Raw genomic sequence first — 22364 nt, 5'->3', positions numbered from 1 at the left:
TACCTTACAGCTTTGGGCTTGAGGTTTTATTCTGTGGTGCTTAGAGAAGGACTGGTCAGATAGTAGTGAATCTTTTTTCTTTTTCAAATAGTAAATTCCATGAGTCTGTACACACTGCTTTGAAAATTGTAAATGTTTTCTGCTTTTTTATTCTGTCATACTTACAGATCCATCTGTGTCATTCTCACTGCTGTCTTTAATTTGCTGTATTATTACTTTAACCAGTATTCTACTCTTGTAAGAAAACACAAGTAGAAAATCTGAAGTCTTGCTTAATTTAAGTCTTACTTAATTTTTAAAAAAAGGACCTCCAATCAACCCTACTTCTTTGCTTTTCATGTATTTTAAAAATCATCACATAATCACTTATTATAATAATCTGGTTTAAGTCTCTTCCTCTTTGCAGACTTTTATGTTCTGAAAGACCTCCTTCCATTTTTAAAGTGTTCTCCCTCGGTTTCTGAGGATTCTTCCTGTCTCCAGTTCTCCACCTGAGTCCCCATCTCTCCTGCAGTGCAGTGCCCACAGCTGGACACAGCTGGGCAAGTGCTGCTTTCCAAGCACTGAGGAGAGGATTGGCAGAAATGCAGCACAGCTCTTGTCCTTTTAGTTCCAGTTCCCTGTGTTCCACTGGGTTTGTACTTTGAACAGAGCTTCACTCCCAGAGTGAATCTCATTCAGTGCAGCAGCCCCAGGGACCTTCTGCACAGCACCCAAACCCCTCTGGGTTTGTGCAGGTTCTCAGTCATGTTTGACCTCCTGCACCTCGAGTGTCTCCTCAGAGATGCACCTTTTGTTCTCAGCCACGGTCCTGAACTTGGTGATGGAAGAAACTGGGGAGAGGGGGGTTGAGAACTCAGGCTCAGCTTTGTGCTGCTGCATTTCCAGCTCTCCTAAATCAAATATTGCTGGAACTGGGGTTCTCTTCACCTGGGTGGAGCCCCCCTTCCCCTGCACTTCCATTTGCAGCCATTCCTCACTGCACCCAAAGAGTCCTTGCTCTGGACTCCCTCCTGCTTCATGAATATCCCATTTCCCCAGCATGCTTGTGAGCATATTGCACTAGAAAGTGCCAAGAGATTTAAATTCCAACAGAAATATGCCATTTCTGTTTCTAACCCATTTGTAAGGCTTGAAAGTAGATTAGTCTTACAGTTTTATTCTTGAAAAATCTGGCCTTTTAATGCTTAGTTTCTTCTTGTTTGTTTTTCCAGTTCTCTCTTCCATCACTTTTTTGCCATTCCTTACCCCAGATTGAAGTAAAGCTTCTGGATCTTTTTGTGTTGTTTGTTTTTTAAGCTTGGATTGCATTTACCATTTTCCAGACTTCTGGTGTCTTGCCCGTGCTCAGTGTATTTTGGATGATAACCTCCAGCGGCTCTGAAATTATTTAAAGGCTAAAATATCTTAAAATGAAGTTAATCAAGCCCTGCTAATCTTGGAAATTCACTTAACCAGGCTGTTAATGGAGCTTAGACTGTGCCTCTTTGTTGGTGGTATTAGTAATAGCAGCCAGCTGTTCACACTTGACCTTCATGGGGGAAGACTGGTGAGAAAAAGGGATTAAATACTCTTTGATAGCTTTCCCTCTCCATTACTATCAAATCAATGCTTTCCTTAATCTCTGCTTCCACAAACCCATTAGTTCAGTCTGTAGCCTGGGAGTGGTGGTGCTGCTTTTGATCTCGTGCTGGAGTTTGCCATTCCACCCTGGGATGCAAACAAGAGCCTCTGGGCTCCTTGTCCTCCTCCTCTTCACGTGCTGGTTGTTTGCAGGCCGTGTGCTGGGGGTTGGTTGGCCCTTGTGCCTCTTGCATTTTGTAGGAACTGTCACCACTTCCCTTGTTTTCCTGTTTATCTCTGACTTGTCCCTGTTGGACCCACCGAAACCTCTCATTCTGGTTTTCTCCCTGTCCTGTTTCTGAGGCCTCTGAGCATCTGGACACAGGGCCACTCACCCGTGCTGCCTTCCAGCTCCTGGCACTTGGTTTCTGAAACCACTGGCAAGTGTTTGAACCCATAAAAGTAAATGAAGACTTTCAGTGCGTATTTGTGTTTAAAAAGTTTCCAAATTTCCGTGGGGTCAGTGGTGCTGTGCAAGCTGGAGCAGTGGTGGCCAGGCTTTGAAGTGGTTTGTGCAACACCAGTGGTTCACATGGAAATGTTTGGGATTGTCTACTCTTGGATATAAAAACATAATGAAAGTAATTTGGGATTTCTGGGGGGGCTTCTCCTACTTATTTAATCAGGAAAGTGTTACTGATGTCCACATAAACTGTTGTGGTCACCTTTGTTTTGATATCCTTGGTCAAATGTTGCTGCTTTTTATAGTTCTGCCAAGGGGAAATTCCATTGTGGAAGCAGAACAGGTAGATAACTGCAGGAAAACATCACAACCCCTCTGTGCTCAGGGGCTGACTCGACCTGAAAACCCGAGACTCTGTGAATCCTTTGTACTCCTGGGGATGCTGGAACTGTTGAACTGAAGTAGCTTTTAGAAGATCTCAGGGCTGCTTTCAGAGGAGCTCCTGCATGTGCTTAGTTCATGTGGATGTGTGAAAGTAATGAAGTTTGGATGGAGAATGAGCAGCTGCCTCTCTCTCATCTCCAGACCTGAAAGAGGATCCTTTTAAGGCCCAAAGGTGTTGGCCTTAATTCAGAGAACAGGTCCTGAAATGGCTCTTTGTCATGAATAGATGTGAATCCATTGCCCAGTTCCCTCAGTGTGCTGTGGGAAGGCTGGAGGTGCCTGGGGGGGACAGTGGTGACTTCACTGGAGAGTTAGGAGAAGAGCCTGGGTCTCCATCACCTCTCTTGAATCGTTCCTGCAAGTCTTGATCACTGTGGGTGAGAGACAAAGAGCCCAGAAAAACTTGTATCAACTTAAAGAAATACTTGAAAGGATTTGTTTGAGCTCTCCCAGTTTCACAGAGTTTTATATAATGTTTTATTCCCTCTCACAATTACCTGGAGTTGTGCTGGCAGAGGAGAAACGTGAGCGGGGGAGAAGTGAGACGGGGTTGATAGTGAGGAAAATGACTGAAATAGACTCTACTAGAGATAAAGTGGTACTGTTTTGTAAAACAGCAGGATAATAACAATGGAAACCACATCTTGCTCTCGGGGGAATTCAGCTGGAATTAGAAGCAGCTCAGTGCTAGCTTGGTAGAGCATTTATTTGGGGAAACTTGCTTTGCTGTTACATTCCGAAGTCAAAACAATGTGTGTTAATTCCGAGAGCTCATAATAACTTCCATCTGGACATGAGCACAAATTGTTTCAATCCCCATATTTTCTGTTTGTAAAATTGAATCCCTCACGAAGTGCACAGAGGAGCTTTTTAAGTTGGATAACGTTAGGTAAGACCATAAATTTCCAGTTAAGATTTCAGCTCTTCGACTCTAACAAACAAATGTGGGGGTGGGTTTTATTCTTTTCACAGGGAAATTAGTGACTTGTGTCTAATAATACCTACCAAAAAATTCACTGTCATTGTCAAAGGTAAAGTACAAAACAGTTGCTAAAAAAGGGAGTGAATTGCTCAGCTCTCCAAAGCATTGGGCAGTGGGAGAGCATTCAGCAGGTAGCTGATCCCAGACTCCACAGCTGGTAAATGAGGCATGTGTGGGGAATATCTGAGGAAGATGAGGCTTTAGGAGGAGAAGGAAATGAACTCTCACCCTGATATTCACAGCAGAGAGACTGAGATTACACTGTGGAAACCTCCTGTTACAGTGGTTGAATATTAGGAGCTCCTGAAGCTTGGTCAGGTTTGCTGTGGGCAGTGAGTGAACACAGCAGGGGCAAGGCTGGCACCTCTCAGGGGTCTCATCCTGCTGGCACAGCCATGGACCTTCTGAGTAAAGAATTTCTTCCTGGTATCTAACCCAAATCTGCCCTCCCTTAGTTTGGCACTGCTCCCCTTGTCCTGTCCCTGCCTGCCTGTGTACAGAGTTCCTGGCTGTGTTTGTCAGGGGCTCTGCAGATGGTGGCACATCACCTTCCCAGGCATCACTCTCAGGCTGAGTGAAGTCTTTGGGGTTTGTTACAGGGCAGGAGTTGAGGTTGTTCTTCCTCCTGTTCAGGCTGGGTGCGTGCTCAGGATCACCTCCCAGGGAGGGATCTCGTCTGATCCTGATTTGTTTTGTCAGACAGCTCTTGAGGGGTGTCAGACTGACACTGGCATGGTTTGCTCAGCCCTGGCCAAGGAACAGTTGTGCTTTCATCTGACAGTCATTAGCAACACATGAACTTTGCTGTTGGACACAGGAAAACCCCTCCCTCCTTTGTCAGTCCCCGAGGATGTTTGTTTTCACATCAGTACAATGCAGATCCAAGGCAGTATCTGGGTCCAGCCCTCCTGTGGTGTGTCCAGAGCTGTGTCCACATGGTGCCAGGAGGAATTGTGTGCTTGGGGTGACTTGCTGGGGATGATCAGCCAGTTCTGCTCTCCTGGGAGTGCTGCCCTGTGCTCCAGTGGCACGAGGTAAGGAACAAGCACAGAAGCACAGAAGAAAAGCGAAATACTCCTTGACATGTTTTAGGTGCAGCCAAACTGCCATCTTTCCAATAACTGCATGGAAGGAAAGTTGAGTACTTATGTATTGGTGCCATGTGTAAGAAACCCAACTGAAATTCAGCTCTTAATCATGAAATGGGGCAAGATGTGCAGTTCCTGGCTCCTATTAGACTATCAAACATGTGAGAAAATCCACTTTATAATAGAAACTATTAAACTTTTCCATGGGAAGTTGAACAGCAGAAATGTTAGGCCCAGAAATTTGTTTTGGCAATAAACACTAGGGAGCAGAAGTGTCTTTAAGGGTGCTGTGGGTAGCAGTGTGGATGCAGTGGTTATGGCCCTGGGAGTGTAGGATGCTGTGACTTGCACACTACATCTTTTACAAGGCCCCTAAACTAAGATCATAAAACATACAGTTCAGAAAGAATGCACTGTCTGAATTTGGGGCCAGTTCAGCTGCACAGGGAAAAGTGTTCTTGAAAGAGCACAGGTTGAAGCCAGAGCTGAGTCCTCATCTTGGGAAGTGCCAAGCATTCATTTTAATGGTAAGAGGAAGGGACTGCACCTGAAAAACCACAAAGTACCTTCTCCAGCTGTGTAGAGCCAAGAGCTCTTTGGAGAGGTTTCATTCCTGAAAGTCTCCCAGGGCAGCAGTGGGCCAGAGCATTTAAACCTGGGGAATTTACATATGCTTTTTGCAAACTTGTTGGAAAGGCTTTCCTTTTTTCCTTTCCTATTGCCCATGCCAAGATCCCGTGGGTTGAAATGAGCCTGGATTAGCTGTAAGAGCAGTCCCCCTTTCATGCAGCTCAAACCCTGCCTGTCCTTGCCCGTGGGCAAAGGCTGCTGGTAACTCGCTCTGGAGGGGCAGATCTTGGCTCTTCTGCCTGTTCCAATCCCTGCACCTGCAGCTGGAGGCTCCTGCAGCTCAGGTGGGATGAGCAGTGTGGTTGGGAGATAGGAGGGATGGAGCATCATCCTCATAGGGACAGGCTGGGGAGTTCACCTGGAGAAGAGAAGGCTCCAGGGAGACCTGAGAGCCCCTTGCAGGGCCTAAAGGGGCTCCAGGAGAGCTGGAGGGGGACTGGGGACAAGGGATGGAGGAACAGGACACAGGGAATGGCTTCCCACTGCCAGAGGGCAGGGATAGGTGGGATATTGGGAAGGAATTGTTGGCTGTGAGGGTGGGGAGGCCCTGGCACAGGTTGCCCAGAGAAGCTGTGACTGCCCCTGGATCACTGGAAGTGTCCCAGGCCAGGCTGGACAGGTCTTGGAGCACCCTGGGATAGTGGAAGGAGTCCCTGCCCATGGCAGGAGTGGGACTGGATGGGCTTAAAAGTCCTTTCCAACCCAGACCATTCTGAGATTCTGTGAATAGGAGATGTGGCATCACCAGCTGTGCCTGGACTCACCTCTCCAAAAATCTGGAGAGCCTCCCCTGCCCTGTGTGTTCCATCACTGGGGTGTGTGCAGCTGTCACCAGCTCTGCATTAGCTCCTCAGACTGCTCTGTTTCTCAAGTAAATGAGTGTGTGTTTATAAAATAGAACCAAAATTTAGTAATCAAAAGGCAAATGGATTCCTGGTCTCGTTAAGCTGCCATAAACACGTGTGATTTGCCAACCTAAACTGCTCTGCAGTGTGTGGAAGTGCTCTGTTGTGGAACTGAAGGACAGAGGGAAGTGGGAAGTCTGTTCTCAAGCCCTGGCACAACGTGGCAGCATAGGAAAAAGCTGTAGTGCAGGATTTTTCCTAATGAGTAGGGTGTGTGACTGGAGGCAAGGCTGCACTGTCAGGTATAAGGTGTTAACACCTGTGGAATTCCAGGACCTCTTTAGGAGCCTATCTCTTCCTTCTGCCATGGTGAAAAGAAAATGCATCTTCCTGAAACTTCCTCTACTTTAATGCACAAAAATTCTGCTCTTCTGTCATTTGCAAGCAAGTGACAAACTGTGGCTTCTGGGGTTTTGATTCCCCCCCCAAGCTTCTGTTATTTTCACTTCACCCCTCACATCTTTTGTTCTTCTGCTGCACAGTTTAAAATGTATGTTTTGTCCTCCTTTGGGGCAGGGTTTGTCTCATTCTTCTGTGCATAAGATTTGGCACATCAGGGCAAAAACCTGTTTTGAAAGCTTCGGTTGTGACAGCTGCCTAATCATCTATAAATGCCTTTCAGGCTTTTTCTGAACCCTGCTTGAGGTTTAGAGCAAGTTGTCCTCCAGCAAAAGGAATAAAAGTGGCTGATCCTTATTGGCTCATTCACTTTTTTGATCAGTCCAGAATGTTTGGAAATCCAGAGCTTTAAAGTATTTTGTTTTCCAAGAGGCTGGAATTTTTCTAACGGGGTTATTGTATCTCTCTGATCTGGACTTGTGTGTAATTCATGTGAATATTTCCCAAGTTAATATTGTGTCATTAAAAAACCAAGCTGTGCTTCAGTGTAGCACCTCTAAGTGGATGTTTTCAGGAAGCCCAGTGCTGAACTGTCCTTGGTTTAATGCTCCCTGACCTCAGCTGTTAAGTTTGAGATATTGTCCATCACATGAGGAACCATTCCCAGTGTCTCAGTGCCATGTGGAGTTCAGGGAGTGCTGATGTTATCCTGAGAGGAAGCAAGTCTTTCACAGGTTAAACTGTTGATTCTGTACTCACAAATGAGAGCTTTGCCCATTTGATTCACTGTCTGATCTTCTTTTTTAGAAGTCAGTCTCCTTTGCCCACTGAAGTAGCACAGGGAAACAGTTTAGAATCCCCAAATTCTTGCTCCCTTTAGGCTCTGTGGCACGGGCTGAATCACCTGCTCTTTGGGTAGTGCTTTGTCAGAGCAAAAAGAGCCTTTTCACTGGGAGGAGCAGCTTTCCCACACCTGGATGAGTGAACTGCCAGAAGCTGCATTTAACCCCCTGTAAAACAAAGGGTTTTCCCAACCTAACTCCAAAGAACAAATAGCTGAGAGACTGAATGCTTGCAGCACCTGATGGAGCACGTTGTTGTGCACACTGAAGTAATCCTGCAGGTTCCTTTCCTGCAACATCTTAAGGTACAGGGTAGAGCTGGGCTGGTGGGAAAATTGCCTGGTTTGGGAGTGGATTTATCAAAATGTGGAGGTAATGGATAAATGGAGGAGGAGTGAATAGCACCATGTGTGTGTTCTCTCTGATTTCCAGCCAGGCCAAGGTGGGCCAGTTCTCTGTGCCTGCCTGTGCATTCCCGATTGCCCCTCTGATATTTATAGGGTCTTATTTGGGTTATATAGGTAAAAAGTAACCTCCAGGTGTGCAGAATTACACTTGGGGAGCTAAACACATCCAGAAAATGTTGTGTTTAAGGTGGAGGTACAAAATGTTACTTATCTTTCTCCTTTTGACTTTTACACATCTGACCTTTTGTTCTGTGCCTGATGTAAGGATTTTTAATACAAGAGCTCAGGATGAATGAGGTCATAGGAAATAAGTGTCTTATAATCCAATAAACATCACTTTGTGATCCCAAGCCCTTTTGAGAAGCTCTGACCTGAACCTGGAAAGGTTATGCTCTATAGTTTCATCTTATCAAGCTATAAATGCAGCAAGACTGCAGTAAACGTGGTTTTAGTTATTTCAGTGCTTCACTGGGGAGCAGGGGAAGCTTTTCGAGGCCAGTAACTGCTCTGTCTTCTAAATTGCCTTTTTTAATGTCCTTTTTTATGAAACAGTCATGGCATCTGAGAGGCACCTTTATGGGCATGGGGGCCCATATCCGTTGGTTTTTATGACAGGCCCCATAACCACCAAGTTTTACAGGAATAGTTCACTTCTGTGAGGGGCTGTTTCTCCCAGCCTGTCTTTTGGGTCCCCATATCCTTACTGGGACACCAGACTGGAAGCACGAAGGCTGATGTGTGAGACCTCTCTGGAGGGGTGTTGAGTTCCCTCTCAGCAAGGGTTTCATGAGAGAGTCCTGGAGGAAACACAGCTTTTGGCTCATCTGAGTGTTTAGTTCTCCAGTGTGTTCCACATGTACTCAAACACGTACTCCTATTTCCTTGTTTTCTTGAGGTCTATCTCCAATAAACACTATTGCTGTGAAACCAAAATCCAGTGTTAAATATTGTCTATTATCCCATTTCAGTTTTAAATATTAGAAGAAAACCCCTTCATAAATGTTTGGCAGAATGTCACAAGTTGTTGAGCGTTTGTCATCGAGGCTGCTGCTGGCTTTGAATAAAGACCAGACTTGGTGTTTTGGTGGAGGTGAGGGGAAGAAGCTGCTTAATGTAATTCTGTGGCAAACCAAAAAAGGTAAAAGGGAATTAGTTCTGTTATCAGATGAGAATACAGTTTCCTTGGGCAGTGCTGAATCCCTCTTGTACTTAGATTTCATGCATGTATTTCCCCACCTTTCAGGTGGAACTGAAGAGGGACTTTGGACGAGGGTTTTGGAGTGCCAGGACAAGGGGGAATGGCTTCACACAGACAGTATCTTACTAAGTATCTTATTGATATCAGCTCTGCCTTGTGAATGCAGGACAGACCAGGCCAGGTTAGACTAAGAATGCTTTAAAAACACCAGTGTGACTGTAAGCACTCTTTGAAGGTAAAGGATGAAGTGCAGTTGTCTCCTTCCTGTGCTGTTTGTGTGCCTTATTTGTCATGGCTAAATCCCAGCTGTGGTGGAGCCCTTTACAGTGGTTTTAATGAAGGTTTAGGCACTCTGGGTCAGCTTGGGGAACTTTACAGCCTGTGCCCTGTGGATTAATGAAGGACACGGGTCTTCAAGGATGTTGAAGTAACTTGTTTTTCTTGTTGGTTTAGTACTCTGAAAGAACTGCAAAGTAAACATCTGCTTTTCAGGTGGAAGTCTGGAGGAAGGAGGCAGGTGTTGACATATCAAGATAAGTCATAATTTCCATTAAAATAGCTGTTGTATTTGAGCACTTCCTGCTGCTTGGATGAGGGCTGTCACTGCTGGGGCAGTCCTGGATTTGCTCCTTCTGAAAGCAACACTGAGGACTTGAAGACTTGTTATAATCACAGTGCTTGTTATGTTGCTTTTTTCCCCTCCTGCTTCCCCAAGAAGCTTAAGAAAACTTAAAAACCCCCTTGGTGGTGTTTACTTCCAAACTGTGCTTGATGTTTGCTGACAGTCTTTTTAAGTATGAGAAATGAAAATTAATGTTAGATGTTTAGATTGATGTTCTCTAAAGAGGTGCTCTGTACCACAACGTGTTTCACTGATGCTGCAGCTCAGGGGTTTTCAGGAGAACCACGTAGGTGTTCAGAGCTAGAACAGCTCCCCAGCTCCAGGAAAACAGAGGCAAGCAACAGGTGAAGCGTTCAATAATCTAAGAGTTTATAATTTCCCCTAAAGGTACAAACACACAAACTGTTTATATAGCAGCAGGCATTATTTCACGGAGCCCCGGGGTTGTTTGTATAGCAACAGGCGTTGTAACAACACTTTCTGTTTCCATTATTGCACTGCTTAGTCATCTGAACCCCAGCCAGTGCTCCTTCATCCTCTGAAAAGTCATCCAGGATCTTGTAAAACAATTAACTATGTCATTTTATTAAAACTTACATTTTACATTTCTGTCCCAGCGTTTGACATCCTCTGCAAACCTTCCTGTAAATGCTTGGCTGGTGACCAGCTCTGCAAAGCCGATTGAAAGAACACTTTTTTGCTTCTATTTTTGTTTGGAGGTTTTCACATTTGTGGAGCAGATGTTCTTTTGAAATTCTCGATGCTATCAAGAGAAACTCCTCGTTTAGCTGAAAGTCATTCCAAATTGCTCTTGACTGCCTTAGCAGAGCAGGAGCTGTGCACGGTGCAGTGGGTTGGGTCCTCCTCCTGCCTGGGGACAGGTGGTGCTGCAACATCAAGGACCAGTGCAGAGACACGGGGAAGTCCAAAAATACAGCGGATTTCGGCGTAGGCTTCAATGTTATGCATAACATGTAGTGAAGGGGCAGCTCTTTTGAACTTTAATAATGTATTCTGAGCTGTTCGACTGTTTCCACATGGCTCAGAGCAGGGTGGACACGGCTGGGGAAGCAATATGGGAAATGATCAACAGATGAGTTCAGAGTTGGAGTCATTCTGCGTTCCCCCCCCCCAAAAAAAAAAAAAAAAGATATTCCAGTCCAGGTACTCTGTGGTTTCTGGCTGAAAGTAAATGTATGTGCTTGTACAGCCCCAGTCATTAAACCTGTCCCAGGGACCAGGGCAGGAAACGGGCTGTTGTTCTTTGCACATGAACGCAGGATATCGGTATTTTTCTTAAAAGGCAGCCCCAGAGTGGCAAAACCCCTAATTCTGATCTTGGGGGCAATCTACAATTACCCAGAAATAGCAAGATAACTAAGTGGTTTCTTTTCAAGCCAACTTGCTTGAAAAAAAATTTTAGTAGTTCTGGTCCTTCTCATGGACTTTATAGGAGAGTGACTGAACCTTTGCAGGTTTGGGTTCTAATTAGTTCACAAAGGAGGGATCTGGTGGATTGGATGAATGAAGGTTTTAATGTGGAATTGTTGCCTGTAGGAAGGCAGCAAGCTTTCCCTTGTCTGGCATGAGTTTAATGAAGTACAAAAGTCCTGTTGATGAAGTAAATCCTTGGAAGGTGCTTGGTTGGAGTGGTGGTTCAGAGATGCTCAGAGTGGAGCTGGTTCACTGCTGAGGACTGACAACCCTCAAGCAGAGTTTTTTTTTCTAGAGGTTTCACAGAACTTATGCCTTCACTTTACTTAATATGCAACTCTACTATCAGCTATATGAAAATGTGTTTTAGTAGAAACAGTGGCTTTGCTCATGTTTTAATCTGAGTCTCCCATGCATTCCTCTGATCTTGGCTGTTGGACAGAGAGAGAGCCCTTAATCCAATCCTTTCATGCTCTAAAACCTTAGAACTTAAAGATGGTTATTCTATGAACTTTTGGTTGTTGGAGGAGGAACAAATGCAAAGGTTTTGATTTTGGTGGGTTTTTTTTTTCTCCTTCATTTCTTTTGCTCCAGGCGAGTTCTTTGGCAAACCAAATCCAGTGTAATCCCATCAGGAGAGCGTGGTGATGGTTTTGTAATCTATGTTGTATGGTTGTCTCAATCCAGGCTCTGTCATTGTAGCAGCAGGTATGAGTCCAAGCCACCACATGACTTGGCTGTGTCCATGTGGAAATAATAACCTGGAATAAATGGCCTCCTGGTGCACAGTGCAGGACTGAGGGGGATTTTCTCCCAAAGTAACTTTTCTTTCTAAAACTCAGATGAGCAGAAAAAGCATTCCCAATTTCAGGCGTCTTTTCCTGGGACAAACTGATTGTTTGGGAGGAGTCAAATTTTGGAAGCTTAGAGGATGCTTGCCTGCAGCTTACTGTCAGGAATTCTGGAAACAGGTGTGGAATTCTAAAGGAATTTATCTTGGAGTGGGATTTCTCCATGTTTCAGTAGGTAGCTCAAGCAGCATGGGATTCGTGCAGTTGCTGTGTGTGTGTGTATTGGAGGCCAGCTGGGACTTCTAGAGGGTGTTAACCTCTGCTGAGACCTCCTTATTAAATGGGTAGTGCTTCATCCCAATAGCCTGAAAGATACTGGAATTTAGAGATTTTTTTTTGTTTATATTTTAACCACACAAAGGATAAATGTATTGTATTGTTTGTTTATATTTATACTTTTATATTTATATTTATTATTTATAGTTACAGTTTATTTACATTAAATATTTTATATTTGTATTTATGTAGTTATGTTATTATATTGTCACGTTTGTTTATATTTTAACAACACCAGGGATAAATTTCTCTGCAAAGAGAAATTCCCTTCAGTGACAGTTTTCATGTGGATGTCATAATCTGAGGTTTGGAGGGAAAAGCAACTTAGAGGAGTCAATACTGGGGTTAAAGTCAGTCAGCGTTTGAAACCTTTCCCTTTGCTACGTGGCATCTGATTTGAATGCTGGGTTTAATTATGGGATTTAAAATGTTGATATAAACTGTATAAGGAGCAGAGATTTCCATCAGTTGTGTGACAATATGTATTTTTACTGGTTGGTGTTACTGTAACAACTCCACTACTGATTCCAGCAGACACTGAGACTGACAAGTGACCCTTGCACACAAATAAATGTTTGGAATTAGTGAACACAGAGTGTTGTGCTGAAATTTGGTCTTTTCCCCTGATGGCTGTGTTTTCATTAAGCTCCTGTTACAGACAGAAAATGGAAAAAGGGGAAGGAGGTTTCACACTCAGATTGACTGATTATTTTGTCCCTGTTCTTGGGTGGGTTTTGCTAATACAAGTATTAAATGGAACATTTCCTTAAGAGGAATAAATCTCTTGGAACTGCTGGATAATCATCCCACACTTTCTTAAAAGCCTAGTAAATTAAGTGACCATGGTGTTATGTTCTGTGGGATTTGGAAAGCTGTGCTGATTTTAGGGGTTTTTTTTCTGTTGTTGCAGCTTAGGTATCAGCATGGGCTGAGTACTCCAGACCTAAGGCAAACTCTTCCCAACCTGAAAAACTTCATGGAGATTGGGCTAATGGTGAGATGGTAAGTATATTTTTGGGGTTTTTTTTTGTAATTAAAATAAAGAGGTGGATGCTACAAAAATATTTGGAGGTAAGGATATGTCACAAACAAGCAGCTCCTCTTCACAAGCTGGTGAGACTGGGACTTCCCCAAAATACACTCCATGTAAATGGCCACAATATTCCACTGCTTTCTTATCTTCTGTAGGATGGGCCCACAGCCCTTCTCAGAGGTTGATGTAGGAGGGGAAGCCTGTGTGAAAAGCAATGTTCCTCACTAGAGGGAGGGGAGGAGTTAATTGGTGCCTTAAGGCTGTATCTAATGGTTGGTAGCAGGGGCACCCTCTGTATTATTCTGTCTTAGCCTGGGCAGTCTGTCTTAGAGGTTTTGCCATCACACAACCCTCTTGTTGTTTGCTGTAGGTGATGCACAGTCATTAGCAACACAAAGCACGTTTTTTTGGCTGGATAATACTTCCAAACGTTTAGGAATATTAAGCCTAGTTCTCTGGGAGTATCACATTCCTTCCCCTCACCCATGGATGTCTATGCCTCATTTCCTTCTCACCTCCAAACCTAGTGTGAGTAGTTGTTCCTTTTTAACCTTTCCTTTTTCAAGGCTAAGGATTCCAAACAATGCCCTTAATGCTTCCTAGTAATTTAGATGGAAATGAGGCTTTACAGCTCGAGGGGAAAGCTGGCTAGACTTTGATAATTGGGCAGAGTACAGATGCCCACTGTCCTGTGGATAACAGCTGACCACCTCTGCTGGAACAAGCAGCAAAGCCACCAGCTGTTAAAGTGAAGACTGGAAGGAATTGTGTGTTTTCAGGGTACTGCAGGTGAATCATCTGATACCCCGTGTCACAAACTGGAGTCAGTAAAGTATTTCCAGGCTATCCTCGGTTTGCAGGATGAGAACAGGGACACGGGAGGGTTTTTATTTACGTACTCCCTTGCACTGCCAGGTTTGTTTGGTCTTGCTGCTGCTCCTCAGTTCCCTTTCTGAGCACCGGAGCTGGGCTTTGCTGAATTCCAGTTCTGTCAAACCATCATGAGCTGGTAAAACCAATACTTACACTGGACTGGGTTTCTCCTTGAACAGAACTGGTGTTAACTCCTAAGCCGTGCATCGAGCTCACTTTTGCTTTTGACTCAAGACATCTGCATTTCTCTGCAGGCTGGACTGAACTGAACCCCTGAGATATTCAGTGTAACTGAAATACATGGTTATTTCGGGCTTAAGCTTGCTCTGATAGCATCAGTTTAGATTTGAAGTACACAATAGTTTCTTTACCTCTTCAGATTTAAAAACAAACCAACACAACCCTGAACAGCTTTTGTAGAAGAGCCCCCCTATTTTGTGCATCAGAGCAGATTTGGCTGTCAAGTCTCTGGGGCAGCACTGGCCTTGTGGGAGGGCTGAGAGCCCAGTGCCTGTGCAGGAAGGTTTGCTGGCTGGATCCCTCTGCCTGGGGAGATCTGTGCTGCTTTGGTTCCTCAGGCATGACACTGCAATGATTAATCCGTGTTTTCACATCCCTCCCCGTGTGATTTATGGCAGCAAGCTTGCAGGTCTACAAGCTCTGCTTCCCTCTTCATGTCTCTCCTGGCACCAATGTCCCGCTGTGTTTACTTTTCTCCCCCCTTACCCCTACTGCAAAATATGATTTGTGCTGGATGGAGACAAAATCAAGACAGATCTGTTGGTTCCCTCACACTGTTACAGGGGCTACAGAGCTGCAGAAACGGACCTTCCTGACATCAGACCTGCATGTTGAATCTGAAGGTGAAAGATGATGAGCCAAAGTTGTTGTTGATTTAAACTGTCTCGGTTGTGGTGCCCTGAATCTTTTCTGTTTCCTTTTGGGAATAATTCTCCGTGTCCAGTTTTTTAGTCCTGGGGTTTCACTGGCTTCCAGAAAAGCAGCTCAGTTTTCAGATTAGCTTTTTGCAGATGCAAAAGGCCCTGTGCAATTTCTCTCTCAAATTCTTCTGAGCATGCAATTTATTCCAGCTTTTGAGACCAAAACACAGAAAGGTTAAAGAAACTTTAAAGATCATCCAGTTCCAATCCCCTACCTTCCACTGTCCCAGGCTGCTCCAAGCCCCATCCAACCTGGCCTTGGACACTTCTAGGGATCCAGGGGCACCCACAGCTTCTCTGGGCAACCTGTGCCAGGGCCTCCCCACCCTCATAGGGAAGGATTTCTTCTTAATGTATAATCTAAGTCTACCCTCTTTTAGTTTAGAACTGTCCCCCCTTGTCCCATCACTCTCTGCCTGCTTAAAAATTGCTCTCCCTCTTTTTTAGAAGCTCCTTTCAAACCTCCTGGATGTTTTTAACATGATTTTATTCAGGTGTACCTTTCACAGGCTCAGACTCTTTAGATCATGGTTGCATCAAATCAAGAGACTGACTAATTTTCTCTCCTATTCTTCAGCTTATTTTTGTTTCACTCTGTGTAACTTCTGAGGGACAGTGTGATTGTTAACAAGTAAAGAGCTCTCTGCAAACTTGAACAGTCCAGGGAGGAGGTTTTTTCCTGGTGAACAGACAACAGACTTGTCTAATGCTGGCAAATACAAGATACTCCTTTGGAAGGGCTTGTCTGTAGTCAGGGAGATGCCCTTTTGAGTTGCATTTAAAGGCTTCTCTCAAAAATACTTGAAGGCTTGAATTTGTGTTTTGAAGGTGCATCTTGATTCATGTGCTGCTAGGACCGAGAGGAGCCCTAAACTTCAGAGTTAAGAAAATCTCTGGTAGCTTAATTTATGAAGATTTGATATTTTTTTTTTAACGTACCTTAGAAATTCTCGGCTGCCAAAAGATGCAGTTTCACCTCAGCTTCACATTGGCAGCCTCCCCGTGGCTGTTGTACCTTGTTGAACCAGGAATCTCTGAGAAGGTGAGAAACTATTATTGCTTTTTAGCACGGTTGACATGGCGTTGGCTCCGAGCTGCTCTTGGAGCTTCAAACATTTCATGGATGGCTGTAAACCAACCTAAACACCTTCATTTAGCGTTCTTGCTGCCATGAGGTCATAGTTTGCAACAGAAAAGATCAAATGGTGTTTAAGTTGTTGGGGTTTTTTTTTTAAAAAGCATTCTCATACCGAAGCGCTGTAGCTGTGGATTTTGGCTCTTGGCCAGGCAATCAAGATTTAGTATTTTAACCAGCTGTGATCCAGTAATGTTCCTCAGAGGGAACATTTTGTGGGGAGGAAAAGATACATATTTGAGCCTGTGAATTGTGTTCTGTCCCTCATACTGCTTTACAGCTTCTCTGAGCCCCTTGCAGACAGATTAAATAATCACAAGTGAATCCGACTGAAGGAGCTTTTTATCAGAACTGCAAACAACCAGAAAGTGTTCACTAAGAAAATAACTTCAGAAATGTTTGTGTCCTGCTTCAGTCCCTTTCTCTCGCCTGTTTACAGCGGGCAGGCTGTGCCTTGTGCCTTAGAATGCCCAAATGGACTATTTATTAACTGGTGCAAACTAACATTTGGGGCAGAAAATAGCTACTTTGTAATTTTGCTGCCAGGACGACTTACAGCTGAAGTTACACTGCTACAAATTGGCTTTTGAGGTTTGGATGCAATTGAAACGCTGAGATTGGGGATGATGTCATTCTCTTATCTACAATGTCCAATAAACCTGAGGTTTTCCTCTCTCTTTTTTTATTTTTAATTTAGAAGTCCTGCTTTCTGAGGGGAACTGTACATATATGTAACCAGCTCCAGTCTCATCCAGCCTGATGACTGAAAGTCTTTAGGGCCTGATGACAGTTCATCAGCTCAGGTTTTATACTCCTCCAGTCACAGGCTGTTCTTTGTGGACAGGCATCCACACCTGTTTGCTGCCTCAGGAGATGGGCCAGGGAATTGGGGCTGGAAGCTGGAGCAGCTCAACCCCAGTAATTCAGGTCAAGGCTGTACCTTGGAGTAAAGGGCTGTGCTTCTGCAAGCCAAGCCCTCCTCACTGGAGACAGAACCTGACAGTCTCTAAACTTCCTGAGCAGTTGGAGGATTGCTTTCTAATGTGACTTCCTTTTTGACATAGTTTTTGTACTACTTCCATGAGCTGTGAAGCTCAAAGGGCAAGGGGGAATGGCTTTAAACTGCCAGACAGTAGGTTTAGATTGGATACTGGGGAGGAATCCTTCCCTGTGAGGGTGGGGAGGCCCTGGCACAGGTTGCCCAGAGAAACTGTGGCTGCCCCATCCCTGGAAGTGTCCAAGGCAAGCATCTGGAATTGGGGAGGCAGCAAAACCTGAGATCTCCTGCCCTGAAAAGCACCATCTGCTTCATTGCAGAGTGTCCTGTAATTGGAGCAGTGATCTGCAGGACTCAGTTGTCACTTGTCCTGAGGAATCAGTTCACAGAAATGCAGGATGATGTGTCCCTGGAACCAGTGAAGTGTTCTTGAGTGATATCTGGCTTTGTGAATATTTGCACATCTTGGAATTTGGGTAAATTCCTAAAACTTGCCATCTAACTGTAAGATAAACAGAATCTCATCAAATAAGTAATGCAGAGTATTCATTTGTTTTCTGAGCAAGGGCAGAAGGCTCTGAGCTGGGGGAAGGGAGGGCCAGCAGACCATCCCCAGTATATCTGCAGTGCACATTGCCTGAGTACAGTTCACGAGCCTGCTGCCTCAGATCCTTGTGTTTGTCACATTACATCACTTTAAAAATAAATGGTTCATTGTGAAGGGGTTGGTTGACAGAAGAAGCTGCAAATGCTTTGTGGAGTTTGCATTCAAAAGGTCTGAAGCAGCTGTTGGAATCTTAAGGAAACGTTGGTGGTTTTGCTGCTGCCTCCATGTGTGGCCCTTACCTCTCTTCTTCACTTCTGCAAATGTGTATCCTGAAAACCAACCTCTCCTTCAGGTGATTTGAGGGTTTTATGGAAGAGAAGGAAGCCCTACAGAGGAATTAAGGGGCAGCCTGGGAGGAGGTGGGGTGGGAGAGGAAATGGAAGAGCAGCAGTGCTGCTCACTGCCCTGCCGTGGGGACACTCACTCTTCACACAGGGACTCGTTGCAATCAGCTTTCTCCTATTTACAAGGGGCAGCAAAACAAGAAAAGTCCTGTGGAAAAGGATCCCCACTGGGGACTCCTCAGAACTGCTATTCCAAGATTTTCCCCTGCAAGGCAGATCCCAAAATGTATCAGGCCTTGAGCAGGAGTTTCTCTTAAATGGAGTTCATGAAGGAGGCTCATCCTGACAGCAGCTGAATCTCAGAGTTATGTGTATAACTGTGAATAGCTGTATTTTTGTTATTATTTTTTTAATTTGGAGGAAAATGAACTGGTTGCTTATGTTAATGCACATATTATGTATTTGCATGTAGGGTGGTGGTTATATTTGGGTAAGGATTAAGCCAGTGAAGGAAAATTCACGTAACACAGCCCAGATGGTGCAAAGGGGATGTTCCAAATTACGGAACCTGAGACAGTGAAAGCGGTTTGTGGAACCGAATTAAATAGTGAAGTCAAAAATTAAATTAAGCTTGATTGGTTCGTGTTCCTTGAGAAACAGAGGCTGATGATTGCCCAAAAGTTTTGGAATGATTGACACAGAAAAGCAGAAGGTCTGGCGAGAATAACCCTCTGCAAATAGTGACGTTGGTGTGGTTTTCCTCCTTTGAGCAGCTGTTAGGGAAGTCCACTGTTGAATTCTTTGCTCGTGGAGGATTCAGCCATAATTCCTCACTTTTGAAGAGTTTATGACGGCCCAGTACAGGCCATAAATCCATAAATACACAGTCAACAGCAATAATTCATAAAGCGCAGCTTGGGCCTATAAAACGGTGTTAACAGTGCGAATTAACATAATGTGGTGGTTTCTTGGGTGATTGACTCTCCAAACCGTGGGGCTCTGTCAGAGCTCCTGCTCAGGGAGGTCGTCCTCTGGGGCGTGTTCTGTGGTTCTCACGGCACTAAACACGGGGGGGCGGTTTAGCACTTTAGGATACGAGTCCTTGGCCAAGCGGAGCCCGGGGTTGTGATAAAAGAACTGCTGCAGCCTTTGGTTAAACATCTGCCTTGCTGGGGAGCTGCCCCACAGCCGTGATTTATCCCTTCCCTTGCAGCGACCGGCACCACACGTCCAGCGCCATCCCCGTCCCAAAGAGACAGAGCTCCAGCTTCGGCAGGTTGCACATCGGCTTCTCCAGTGGGCTTCCTTCCCCGGACAAGGGACCCCGGAAACGGGCCACGAGCACCGGCAACGAGAGACTGCAGTACAAAACCCCTCCTCCCAGCTACAGCTCCGCTTTAACCCAGCCCGTCCCCGCGGGGGAGCCGCAGAAAACGCCCGGGCCCATCAGCTCTTCCCTGGACACCTCCCTGGACTCCTCCAGGGGCAACGCCGGGAAAGGCGAGGACTTGTGCGGCGGCTTCAACGGGGAGAGCGGGGCCCTGCTGCCCCCTCCCCGGGGCCGGCGGGACCCCTCGCCGGGCGGGTGCAGTGCAATAAACGGGGCGGTGGGGCCGGGGGCCCCGGAGCCGCCCCTGCCCGGCCCCGCGCTCTGCTGCGCCGTGGAGCAGGCCGAGGAGATCATGGGCATGGAGGCCACGGCCCTGGGCTCGGGGGACCAGCTGGAGGACTTCAACTCCATCCCGGTGGAACACGCCGTGGCCGTGGAGTGCGACGAGCAGGTGCTGGGGGAGTTCGAGGAGTTCTCGCGCAGGATCTACGCCCTGAACGAGAACATGTCCAGCTTCCGCAGGGCCCGCAAGAGCTCGGACAAGTGAGCCGGGACGGGGGGGAATCAGTGCTCCGGGGGGAAATCAAATTGCACTTATTCTTTATATTAATTATAAAAATAAAAGAGCTAAAGCTGTTCCTATGGTGTTAGACAAGTGGACTCGAGCACGGTGCCGCAGGATCATGGTATGTGCACAGCCCCAGGTAAAGGTTTATTCTGCTTCCAGTCCTTTTATGTCTGGTATTTATAATCTGTTGGAATTCTTTTTTTTTTTTTAGGCCTTGAAATCCATTTATAAAGGCTTTCCTGAAAACGACTTCTAGCGCTGATCAGGCCCTTCTATGAATATTTGTTGATTTCTTAATTATTCTTTAGAGTTAAATTTATTTTAATCTTTTCAAAAGAGGAAAAAAAAAAGAACCTTTAATTTAAACGTACATTTATGGTAAGACATCTTTGCCTTCTCCCAGGTACTCCTGTGTGTGCCTGAGCAATGTAGCCAGTGTTAGAGAAATACCATGGATTTGTTTCAGTTGAGCAGCTTTCTCTTGACTGGGCTCTGGAGCCTGCGAAGTTCTAGTTTGCACTGATGGGTCTTCAGTTGGCAGTGAGGACATGCCAGAGAATGAGCACCTGTGTGATACCTGCACCTGGTTAATCAGAAGTGACATTTGGGGGTTTGTCCCACTCCTCCTCTTCTCCATACTCGCTCTTCCTTCCCATGGAAACCTCGAGGAGTAAATCGCCTCCAGGGTTCTGTCCAGTGATCTCAGCCTGACCCTTCCCCACTGGGGTTGGGCACAAGTAGAGACCTGATGGACCCACTGCCAACACAGAGGGTTCAGCTGCCGCCCTCCCAGGGGTCTGCTGGGGACACAGGGGCACTGCAGACACCTTCCTAAAATCCCTGAGAGTGCAGTCAGCGCTTTGGAATTAGGCAAACTGTGTGGAATTGTTCCACCCTCTGCAGGAAGGAGGCACTTTGCATTATTCATCTGAATTAATATCCTTTCTTTAACCATCTGTACTTGGAAGGAAGAAGCTTCCAGGGCTTTGCTGGAGGTGCAGGTCAGCACTGCCACACGTGTTCAGCTGCACTAATGGGAAAGCAATTTGCAGCTGCTCTGCCATTCCTGGTGTTTGTTTCCGTTTGGATTTCATGGCTCTTGCCTTCTATATTGTGTACCCGAGGATCTGGGCTCACCTGCGAGCTCTGAAATATAAAAATATATAGCAGAATAAAAAACACTTCATCATGCCTGGCTTTCTGTTCTTCCCTGGTTTTATGCTTTCTTTTGAACCACGACCTAGTCTTTCCCTGCCTTCACATAAGACCAGCCTAAATTCCCTTGTTCAGATGTGGAATTGTATAATCTCAGCTCTCTGTTGTCAGAACAAGATGTCTATGTGAGAACCAATATCCATAATAACACTGTCCTAGGATAAGCATTGTTTCCAGCTGACACCTCAGTGATTGTATTGAATGATAGTCACATCTCCCCTGTTAGCTCTGTCTGCAGCTGGGGGGTGGATCGAGCCTCTCTGCAGCCATTTGTTGGCTTTGGTCTGTCCCAGGATGAGGTGCTGGATGGGAGCACTCAGAGAACTTGATTATTTGAGACACTGAACGTGATTTCAGGTGCAAAGTTGGACGCATCCAGGAGTATCTTCTCCCCTGAATTAGCTCCCCTATTCCAACCTCATAAAAGCTTCCCCAGAGGAAGTACTGCCATCATCTTTGGGAAGGGATAGATAGGAAACTCCTGCTGTGCTTTGGCTGGAGAGATGAACACCCTGAAGCACAGCACTGAGTAGTGATGAGTGAAGATCCTCTGCCCTGTGCCTGTGTCTCACCATGTCCTGCAGGGGAAGTTCCGTACCTGGGCTCAGCTGTGGGAGGGGATCCGGCGCTCTGGAGGCAGCCCAGACCTGTTTGTGGGCGCCCTGGTGTTCCTGTGTGACAGAAAGGCGTGACCTGTGTGTGGTGGTGACTCCTCAGAGCAGCCCAGAGAGCCGTGGTGAGGTGGCCGTGTGTCGTAGGCGGCCGTGGGGGTCTCGGTGTCGTTGGGCCCCGTGTGGGAAGGGGTGTGCAGGGCAGCAGTGGGGCTTGGCAGCATTGCTCTTTTCGTGACTCGCTCGTTTTCTCAGGTTGCACAAACCAAATGAAGTCTAGTTGTGCTCCCCAGTGTTGTGTTGCTGTTCCTGCTTGAGCCCTGGGATGGTTAATGTGTCTGACACGAGGGTTGATTTCTGCATCTGTCACGTGGGCTTCCCATGGACGTACCTTCAGGAGGCCTCCAGTTATCCCTGGGTTTCTCTTCCTCTTGTACCACTTCCCATGTGGCAGGTGGTGTGAGGAGGGACAGCGTCCCAGGGCTGATTCCACGCTGCCCAGCTCCTGGGGGGGGTTGGACAGGCTGCAGCCACCTCCTAGCTGTCCTTTTTTGTGTGTTTATTTTTATCCAGCCCCCTGTAAATTACTTTGCAAACAGCGCAGTGGGAGAGAAACCAACAGTAGGTTTGGAGGTGAGATGATAGATCACAGTGTGCTTTCAACTGTCAAAAGCCTTTCAGTTCCTGCACAGCTGTGACACTGTTAAATGTCTGCAAATGTCTTCA

At 45.8% G+C, this 22364-nt stretch overlaps 1 protein-coding gene across 1 annotated transcript in view; it reads left to right on the top strand.

The window, feature by feature from the left end:
- The window catches only part of UVRAG (UV radiation resistance associated), a 56329-nt gene extending 35326 nt beyond the window's left edge, over positions 1 to 21003 (top strand). Inside the window, exons 14-15 of the mRNA XM_018077127.2 lie at positions 12955 to 13046; positions 19128 to 21003. Coding sequence (XP_017932616.1) covers positions 12955 to 13046; positions 19128 to 19791 — 756 coding nt within the window. The 3' untranslated portion in view covers positions 19792 to 21003. The remainder of the gene's footprint in view (positions 1 to 12954; positions 13047 to 19127) is intronic.
- The last annotated feature ends 1361 nt before the right edge of the window (positions 21004 to 22364 follow it).

This window comes from Manacus vitellinus, unplaced genomic scaffold, assembly GCF_001715985.3.
Source record: "Manacus vitellinus isolate BGI_N305 unplaced genomic scaffold, ASM171598v3 scaffold_35_pilon, whole genome shotgun sequence".
Taxonomy (NCBI): Eukaryota; Metazoa; Chordata; class Aves; order Passeriformes; family Pipridae; genus Manacus; species Manacus vitellinus.
Note: the sequence above shows the minus strand (reverse complement) of the source record. Positions and strands in the feature narration are given on the sequence as shown.